At 56.3% G+C, this 9,963-nt stretch overlaps 1 protein-coding gene across 1 annotated transcript in view; it reads right to left on the reverse strand.

The window, feature by feature from the left end:
* Positions 1-1,843, reverse strand: part of PADI2 (peptidyl arginine deiminase 2) — a 43,777-nt gene extending 41,934 nt beyond the window's left edge. Inside the window, exon 1 of the mRNA XM_003989524.6 lies at positions 1,645-1,843. Coding sequence (XP_003989573.1) covers positions 1,645-1,736 — 92 coding nt within the window. The 5' untranslated portion in view covers positions 1,737-1,843. The remainder of the gene's footprint in view (positions 1-1,644) is intronic.
* Between the last annotated feature and the right edge of the window lie 8,120 nt (positions 1,844-9,963).

Consider the following 9,963-nt stretch of genomic DNA (forward strand, 5'->3'; position numbering starts at 1 on the left):
TCGCAGCTCTTCCCCCTGGCAGAGGGAGGGTGAGTCCACACCTCCCCGACTCCATGCCCGCCCCACCCCCACCCCGCCCCGGGGCTGGGCCTCTCTCTGCCAGGACAAGGTAGGGCAGGAGGCCTGAGCATGGCCCCTCTCTTTTCTCCCCATCCCCCCTCTGGAGGCACCATGCCAGTCTTTCAGGCTGCGGCAAAAGGGCCCCAGTGCACAAACAGGCGGGTATGGGGACAGCTGAGGCTTAGAGACCTAAGTGCCCTGGCTACCTGCCCACCCCCTGGCAGTGCTCAGTTTAGGACTGGGGGTGGGGAAGAGAGGGGAGCTCTCCCAAGCACTGAGGCCTGGACCACACTTCACTGCTGCGTTATGACCCTCAGAAACCACCCCTGGAGTTTCCATGTGGACAACTGAGGCCAGGGGCAGATGCCTGGGGAGGGTCCCTCATCTGCATGGTGACCAGGACCTTCACCTTCATGGAAGGAGGCTGGGGCTTAACGGTATCAGGGTGGCCAGTGCCTGCCCAAGAGATGGCAGGCGACTGGGTGGGCAGGGCTGCTGGGGCCACTGGAGACGACAGAGGATGGGCTGGGGAGGGTGTGTGGGAAGACACAGGGATGGGATTCGTAAGGGTCTGGGGAGGCAGGTGGTCCAGATGACAGGGCAATTTGGGAGCAACACGTCACACTGGCACCTCCAGCTCAGCTCAAGGCACAGGGAGGTTAGGGGACCTGCCTAAGTTTATCAGCATGGGGTCCCGCCTTAGAGTCCGGCATGCTCTCTCCTGTTGGCACTGACCCCTCCAAACTCTAGCAACGAGGAACATTTCACATGCTTGGAATAGAGGGCTGCTATGGCAGAATGGTCACAGAATGATCCTACCTGGACCCCGTCCACCTTTTCACTCACACCAGCCACACCTTCGCAAGGATGCCCCACAGTATACAGGAGATGGACCACTGGCCTTGCCTGCTTCCTGGGGGCTGGGGGCTTTGGGGGGCATGGCCTCAATCCCCCCACCCGATGTCCTGCTGTCTCAGAAATCCTGCACCCTGCCAACATTTGTGGGCAAGTGAAGACGGGGAGGGGACAGGGTCTAGAATCAGGGACGCTCTTCGGACAAAGACCCCCACCTCTGCACCCTCCAGCCTGGCAGAATAAAGTCCTTCTCAACCCCAGGGTGAAGTCAGGGGAAGGCATTTGGGGACAGGAGCTCACAGCCAGTGCCTGGGGACAGGCAACCACGGGCAGCCCCCACAGGGCGAAATTGGAGCCTGAGCAACCCCCAGGGCCAGATTCCACCCCAGGGCAGCTCCCCTCTGGCCTGGCCCCAGCCCCCCCCTCCCCCAGCAAATCCTGGAGAAAGCTCAGCTGATTCGAGGTGAGTGGGGAGTCGGGAGGGTCTGAGAGGAAGGGGAGGGCCTGGGGGTAGAAGGGAGGTGCTGAGGGGAGAGGATGGCGGGAGGACTAGGGGTGTCTCTGGGGTTGTCCTGAAAGGGGCTGGACGGGGTCAGACCGTGGGAAGATTGGAGTACAGGGGAGGGGCCCTGGGAAAGGGGTGGTGAGGTTGCTGGGTCTGTGTGAGGGTCTCGGGATTTGGGGGGGCGAGAGGCGGGGGTCTCGGGCCGTCGCGGTGGCCCTGCTCACCTGTAGACATCGGTCCAGAGGTGCGTGCCCAGCACGTACACCGCCTCCACGCGGCTCCCGTACTGCAGCCGCACGGTCCGCTCCTGCTGCATCGTCCCCCAGTGGCCGGCCCTGCGCCCGTCCTCGCTCGTCCAGGTCAGGTCCGCCCCGAGCACCTGCAGCAGGTGAGTCCCCTCGAACCGCCTGAGCCGCTGCGGGCCCGGGCGGCTTTATCTACGGCCGGTGGGCGGGGCGGCCGGCCGGCCTCCTCTCGCAGTGGGCCGCGGGCCCGTCCGTCAAGCGTGGCCACGCCCCCACCCTTCCCGCGCGCGCGGCCCCGCCCCCTCGCCCCCGGAGCCTGTAATCCGGATGAGGTCAGCGGTTGCCAATTTCCTCCTTTCCACGCTTGCTTTGTTGGCTCGATACACTTGCAGTGGGCTCCCAGCTACCGGCGCCAGGACGCCGGGGCCAGTCTGCCCTCCGGGCGCCCCCAGTTTTTCAGGGCAGATAGTGCAACTGTGCAGCTGTCAGAGGTCAGAGGGGAGAGGACAGGAAGCGGCGGGAGCCCAGGGGGAGTGGGCGCCCAAACCCAGCCTGGGGGCCGGACCGAGCCTTCTTAAAGGAGGCATTTGCAAACTCGGGGGAAGGGAGGCGGGGGAGTCGCCAGGAAGCCAGATACAAGCTGACATCCCTCCGCCCACCGGACAATCAGGGAAAATGGGGAGGGGGTGGCAGGGGAACCCAGCAGCCTACAGGGTCAGGATGCCAAGTCAAGGCATTGGTGAGTGGGTGGGCGGTGGGAGCCTTGGCGTGGCGTCTTCAGCGAGGAGTGGTCGGGTGTGGAAGTGAAAAGGGCCATTCTGGCTGTGGAAGATGGAGGTGCCCTGGGGCAACGGGGGTGCGGGGGTGGTGGTGATGAAGACCCCAGCTGGGGCTGTGTGAGCGGGGGCCGGAGAGGAGGGGATCGACGTGAGCAGCGGTTGTGGGGTATCGACGTTCTGGGGGAAGGGCAGTGAGGGGTCCCGTGCTGGTCTGGGCTGCGGGGCCAAGGAGGGTGCCACCGCAGGGGTCAGTTCGTGTCTTGTGGAGGCTGAGGTGTGGGACAACATCCAGTGGGAGCCCAAACCGGTCCCCACCCCTGTCTCAAACCCTCCCTGCTCCGAATCTGAGCCAGGGCCTATGCCTATTCAGATAATTCAGCCAGCTATGAGTAAGTGTTCCTTGGTAGAGTGGACAGGAGCTGGGCGGGGGGGGGGGGGGGGGGGGGGGGAGTGAACAGAGGTTACAAGAAAGAGGGGGCAGGCTGGAGGGGGTGTGTGTTTGAGGAGGGGGCAGGACTGCTGGGGCAGGGGAGCCCTGGGAGGGGGTGCACTTGAGTGAGAGGGTTGAGGCTTAGAAGTGCCCAGAGCTGAGGCACACCCAGCCCCTGACCCCATCAACTTTCTCGAGGTGGCCCAAACTAGGAGATAGTAGAGCCCAGCTGCTCGTGGGTAGAGCAGGATCTGGGAGGAATGTGGGCGGCGAAAGGGGAAGGCCTGAGTTGGGCTAGGGGGGCATGTGCCCCAAAGGGCTCACAGACCCAGGGAGACGCTGGTAACTTTTAATAGGCTCCTGGCAGTGCTGAGGGAGTGCACCATCCAGTCAGGAGACAGCTCGAGGGGAGCTATCTTGTGCACCTTGGCGCTGCCTTTGAGGGTCCCCCCAGCTGGGACCTTGTCTGGGCATCCCTCTACTGGAGTCACTTTTGCAGCCCCTACCCTGTGGCAGATACGGGGCATATGCTGGGGACCCCGCCTTCCTGGGGATCGTAGAGCATGGTACCCTTATCTCACCCACCAGGGAACTAGGGCCCAGAGTGTGTGTGTGTGTGGCGGGGGGGTGGAGGGACATTGCACCCCTACCTAGGCCCCGGCAGGTCACGACAGCAGCCGCGTAGTGATAACGTCAGGCAAGAGGTGGTGATTGCCAGCAGACAGAAAATAACAGCGGGCCCTTAATGCGTTCTTTCTGGAGTGTGCCAGGCACAGCTCCAGCGGCACTTTTCATGTATTAGAATTAGATCATCGTACCGTCCCAATTAACCCTGCCACTTTACAGATGAAGAAAGCGAGCGGCACAAAGGTTAAAGAATTTGCCCTCAGTCCCCTAGCTCCCAAGAGTGGCGGAGCCAGGGTAGGACTTGTGTGGCCCTGGGGGTGGGGGTGGGGTGGGCTGGGGGACAGGGGAAGAGCAGGCGGGAGCAGAGAAGGAACGTCGGCTCTTAATTGGTAGATGAGGAAACCCAAGTTCTAGTCCTCTTGTGGAGCCTGGGACAATGCGCCCTGCCATTTGGAGCCCTCGGTTTTGTCATCTGTGAACGGCTGCTCTCTCCGCATCGATGGGAGGGTGGCATCACATGAGACAATGTATGGAAAACACTAGCACGAGGTCCCTGGCGCGAGGCAAAGCAAGAGATGAGACTCCCTCTCTTTGAAAAATTCCAACCGGGACCCGGTGGACCCACACTCAGGGTTCCTGTCCTTGGCTCAGGGCCTGGTTGGTGTTAAGATTGGGGGGGGGGGCTCCCGGTGCCCAAGGGTTTAAAATAGCTGAAGTGGTCACAGCTGTTGGTGGATTCAGGGCCGGAGGTCTCACGCATCCCTGCTGCTCCCACCGCTCCCCTGGGGGCCGGAAGAGCCGCAAGGCATCTCATTGTGCCTTTTGGGGAATGCCAACAAAGGACAGGCTTAGCGTGGGCCAGTTCCTGGCACTGACCCGCACCCCACACCCCTGAGTCCGGCTCCTGCCAAGCATTTGGCTGGAGAGTCTGGGCTGGAAGGGCTCCTCTGCGCTGCTCTGTGCTACGATCCTTTCCTGGGGGTCTCTGTGCCCCCCTGTGCCAGGCCTTGGGGAGGTGACGCAGACGTCTCATGGGCCTGCTTTGAGCTCACTGAGGGCATCATTCACGCTAGAGTTTAAAAAGAAAGAAATATATAAGCAATACCTGATGAGCATAGAAAAAGAAAACAAGTATGATCACCCATGACCTCAGGCCCGGAGACATCACCGTGAACTTTTTTTGAGGAAGGTCTTGCAGGGCCCGCCCAGAGGCGGTCCGGTGCTGTTGTGGGTGACCGCACTGGCTGAGCCCTCAGGCTCTGCCAGGAGCCGCTCTGAGGGCTTTGCACCTCTTAGCTCATTTAATCCTCCAACAACCCTGTGAGGCGGGAGCTATTATTATTCCCAATTTGCACAGAGGCACCAACTGGTCTGGCGGTGAAAAGCACGCATGGCCTTCGGACTTGGCAAACCTGGGGTCAAGTCCAGTTCTGCCCCTCGCTAGCTAGGAGACCTCTCTGAACCGTAGCTTCTTGTTCCTTATAGGGGAAACTGGGGGTCCCCTGCCCACAAGGTTGTAAGGAATAGTGAGGTGATACACACAGGAAAATGTTTAGCGTATCAGAGCCCAGCTCAGACTAAGTCCGATAGATGGGAGTTATATATTAACTCCAACCTGGATCCAGTGGACCCACACACTCGGGGCTCCTGCTCCTGGCTCAGGGCTCGTCATTTAAAATATATGAATAGATTTTAAGTTTTTGTGAAAGCAGGCTTCTGAGTGTGCATGCTGTTCTATAACACACTTGAAAAATCTCTGCGGTTTGTCAAGAGCATGCGTTCCTAGGGTGCGATCATCGCTCCCCCTTCCTATTGCCCAGAACTTCAGAGTTTGCAGATTAAAGCAAGGTTCTGATTCCCCAAGGAGGCTTGGAGAGGGGAAGGGATTGGAGTGAGGCCGCCCAGCCAGCCAGCAAATGGAAGAACGCAGGGTGGGGAGCGGATGATATTTAGCGTCACTGTGTGCCTGGCTGTACCAGGCACCAGGTGGCCGGAGATGTAAAAACGGACAGCTGTGGCCATTCTTAGGAAGGAGAGGGCAGGAGCAGGGGAGTGTTCTTGATCACTGCTGGGGTGGAGAGACTTTTCTCTACCTTTCAAGGTTCTTGTAGCTGGTCTACGAATCAAGCTGCATGAGACCGATTAACGAGAGAAAATCAAACAAAGTCTAATAGTACGTATACCTTCTGTTTACACGGGGGAGGCTCAGGAAAACGGAGTAACTCCTGAAACGGCTGAAGCCGTCACCTTAAATACCATCTAAGGCTAAAGACAAAGGAAGAGGGACGCCTGGCTGGCTCGGTCAGTGGGGCGTGCAACTCGATCCTGGGATCATGCGTTCAAGCCCACCATTGAGGGTAGAGAAGACTTAAAAAAAATTAAAGAAAGAAAATGGGAGTCGGTTGTGGGAGGTGACCGGGAAAAGCACAGTCAATGAGGGGCAGGTGTTATGCAGATTTAAGTCGGGCCTTCTGCGTGGATAGAGCGTCTAGAGATTTAGAGTCCTCCCCCTTTTCCCGGCACGGTGAGGGAGACACCCTTACGCATAAAGATTTCCCGTATACGTATTAAATGTCTCTTATGAAAGGGTAACTTCTACTGGTTTTCGGAGCCTCTTTTGTGCCTGTGGTTTCTTAAAAATAACCAGTTTAAGGTAACCAATATGCCAAAGAGGCATATTTTGGGGTGGTCCCCTAAAGCCTCGCGAGCAGATGTCTGAATCTAAAGCTCTTCTACACAGAAGTTCTTTTTTTTTTTTAATTTTTTTTAATGTTTATTCATTTATGAGACAGAGAGAGACAGAGCATGAGTGGGGGAGGGGCAGAGAGAGAGGGAGACACAGAATCCGAAGCAGGCTCCAGGCTCCGAGCCGTCAGCACAGAGCCCGATGCGGGGGCTCGAACTCACAGACCGTGAGATCATGACCTGAGCCGAAGTCGGACGCTCAACCGACTGAGCCACCCAGGCGCCCCGAAGTTCTTTTCTTTAAAATACATTTTCTTCTTCGTCTTTTTTAAAGTTTATTAATTTTGAGAGAAAGCGAGAGGGAGAGAGAGAGAGAATCCCGAGCAGGCTCTGAGCCGTCAGCACAGAGCCCGATGCAGGGCTCGATCTCACGAACCATGAGATCATGACCTGAGCCGAATCAAGAGTCAGATGCTTAACCAACTGAGCCACTCAGGCGCCCCTATACAGAAATTCTGGAGAGGCCACTGAGCCAGGGCCTTGGGGACCCAGAGGAGGGGAACAGGACCGCCTTGTAGAATGAGGTGAAAGTTGGAGGATGGTCTGGAGATGAGAAAAGTGTTTCAGGCAGAGGCAAGTGCACGTGTGAGGGTCTAGTGAGTTCCATCTGGCCAAGGTTTGGGTAGGGCAGGGGCTGGCCTGGCCAGGACTAGGTCACACAGTGCCCTGTAAATCACAGGAAGGACTTTTGGCTTTACCTTAAGGTCACAGGAAAGCCTCACAAGGACTGACAGATGATATGACGGAAGCTTTAGGAAAATCACTGCGGAGCCAAATTTGGCAGGAATTTTGATAGGAGGCCAGAGCGGGGAGGTGATGGGCCGTCCATCCTCAAAGCAGCTCCTTTATGCCCAGGGATTGCCCTCCACCCCACCTCTGCCCCCAAGAGCAGCTCCCCACACCCTGGGTCTTTCCTTGCTTCCTCACATCCCTTTTCCCCCAGCAAAGCCCACCCTGCGATCCCACTTTCTTGGAAGGGGGTCTCTGGCCAGCCAGTGAAGGAGGGGCTCTGGGACGGCACATGAATTCCACTTCTGCCTCAGCCGTGGGTCCTGCAAGCGGTTTCACTCAGGGGAAGGGAAGGGCTGAGATGTTACATTTATACGTTGTTACATTTATACAGTGGCTTGAACAAGAACAACGTGGTCGTTCTACCTTTAATATCATAGGTATTCAGAGCGAGACTCACACTTGAACGCTTTCCAGGGCTACTGTCACCTATGGAAGTGTGTGTGTGTGTGTGTGTGTGTGTGTGTACAGAGAGAGGGAGATTTTTTTTTTTAAATAATTTTTTTTCAACGTTTTTTATTTATTTTTGGGACAGAGAGAGACAGAGCATGAACGGGGGAGGGGCAGAGAGAGAGGGAGACACAGAATCGGAAGCGGGCTCCAGGCTCCGAGCCATCCGCCCAGAGCCCGACGCGGGGCTCGAACTCCCGGACCGCAAGATCGTGACCTGGCTGAAGTCGGACGCTTAACCGACTGCGCCACCCAGGCGCCCCGAGAGGGAGATTTATTTTAAGGAATGCTTCATGTTATCGTGCTATTGTTGGGCCTGGCTATTCTGAAGTTTGTAGAGCAAGACCGCAGGCTGGCTGAAAATTCAGGAAGAATTTCTATTGCTGTCTGGAGTGAGAAATCGGCAGGATGGAAACCCAGGCAGAGTTTCTGTGTTGCAATCTTCAAGCAGATTTGCTGCCTGGAGAAACCTCAGTCTTGGTTCTGAAGGTGTTCAACTGATTGAATGAGGCCCACCCACAGCGTGGAGGTGCTCTGCTTTTCTGAGTCTACTCGTTTATTATTGTTGTTATTATTATTAAGTTTATTTATTTTGAGAGAGAGAAAGTGCATGTGAGCAGGGGAGGGGCAGAGAGAGAGAGAGAGAGAGAGAGAGAGAGAGAGAATCCCAAGTAGGCTCTATGCACAGAGCCCATGAACTGCAAGATCATGACCTGAGCCAAAATCAAGGGTCGGACGCTCAACCGACTGAGCCCCCCTCAGTCTACTGATTTAAATGTTAATCACATCTAAAAAAATATATACCTTGACAGCGACATCTATTCTGGTGTTTGCCTAAACAACTGGGTGCCACAGCCCAGCCACCCTGACCCATAAAATTAACCATCACGGCGCCACAAAGGGGGCTAAGGCTTCGATTCATGAGGTCACCATCCCTGGAGCATCGACTGCCTGCCAGCGATCCCCGCTACAACCTCAGAGGTAAGTTTCTTTATTGCCTTCGTAAAATGACTTGCACAGCATCCCGTCCCTAATCGTTAAGATTCAAGCCCAGCTCAATGGGAGGATGAAACTTGGATAAACCCCTCGACACCCCTAAAACAGAGGTGCGAAGGTAAATCCTCGAGAAGATGTGTGTAACGGGCCAAATCTCTGAAAAGCTGCCAAGGCGTCAGAGTAAGCCGCCCCGGTCTCTTTGCTGAGCTGTTCAACGTGGCAGGCGGCCACTGGCCCGCAGAGCTACTGAGCGTTTGAAATGTGGCTCCTCTGAATTGAGATGTGCGGTAAGGGTCAAAGAAAAGACACAGATGTTTGGAGACTTAGTGTGCAGCAAAAGGTAATCTGAAACATTGACTCCACGTGGCAGCGATGATATTTTGTACCTATTGGATGAAATAAAACGTATTATTAAAATTATCTTCACCTATTTATTTTGATTTTAGAAACCTAGCGACTGGAAAGTTTTATTTTTTATTTTTTTTAAACGTTTATTTATTTTTGAGACAGAGAGAGACAGAGCATGAACGGGGGAGGGGCAGACACAGAATCGGAAGCAGGCTCCAGGCTCTGAGCCATCAGCCCAGAGCCCGACGCGGGGCTCGAACTCACGGACCGCGAGATCGTGACCTGAGCCGAAGTCGGACTGAGCCACCCAGGTGCCCCGCGACTGGAAAGTGTTAAATGAACACAAGGGATGTGCATTTGTGGCTTGGGTGTTTCTCCTGGAGGTGCTGGCCTAGATTCTTCTGTCACGCAGGGGCCGTGGCCCTCTTGTGCATGATTGTCTCTTTTGGGTTGAGCCTTCGTGCCGGCACATACGGAATATTTGGTGAACGGGGAGGGATGTCCCGGGAGTTCCCAGAGGGCGTCGTCGGGGCGGGAAGATACACGGAAAGGAAACCGTTCGGACGAGGAAGAAGCGATGACCACGAGGTGGCGCCAAATCCCCATCGTAGAAGCCGGGGGGAGGGAGGTTTTCAACCCGGAGGGACGGTGGGTACCCGCTGGTGTCACTGCCAGATCCAGGAAGCCGCCTCTCTCTGTCTTAGCGCCATCCCTTAGCTTTTGGGACCCTCTCCCTGATGGGTGGTTGGAGTCAGTAGGCACTCCATTTGTGTGAGGTCAGTGGTGGGTCCTTTGAAGTGGGACCCTCTCCTTGGACAGAGGAGCCTGGAGAAGGAGGAAATGAGGCCCAGAGAGGGACAGAGACCTGCCCAAGGTCACACAACCTGTTGGTACTGGTAGCAGGAGCCAGGTCCTCTGAGCCTCATCCTTTACGCCTGTCCTGTTGTCTTAATGCCTTGGTCCCGTGAGCCTGGGTGTTGATTCATTCTAATAAGCACTTAATAAGTAATCACCGAGCACGCATCATCACTGGGCTGGGCAGGAGGAGGGGCGTAGGTCTGTAAGACACAGTCCATCTTTAGGAGCAACCTAGCAGGGGTGGCACACGCATGCACACACACACAACCCCTTTTA

The sequence above is a fragment of the Felis catus genome, chromosome C1 (assembly GCF_018350175.1).
Source record: "Felis catus isolate Fca126 chromosome C1, F.catus_Fca126_mat1.0, whole genome shotgun sequence".
Taxonomy (NCBI): domain Eukaryota; kingdom Metazoa; phylum Chordata; class Mammalia; order Carnivora; family Felidae; genus Felis; species Felis catus.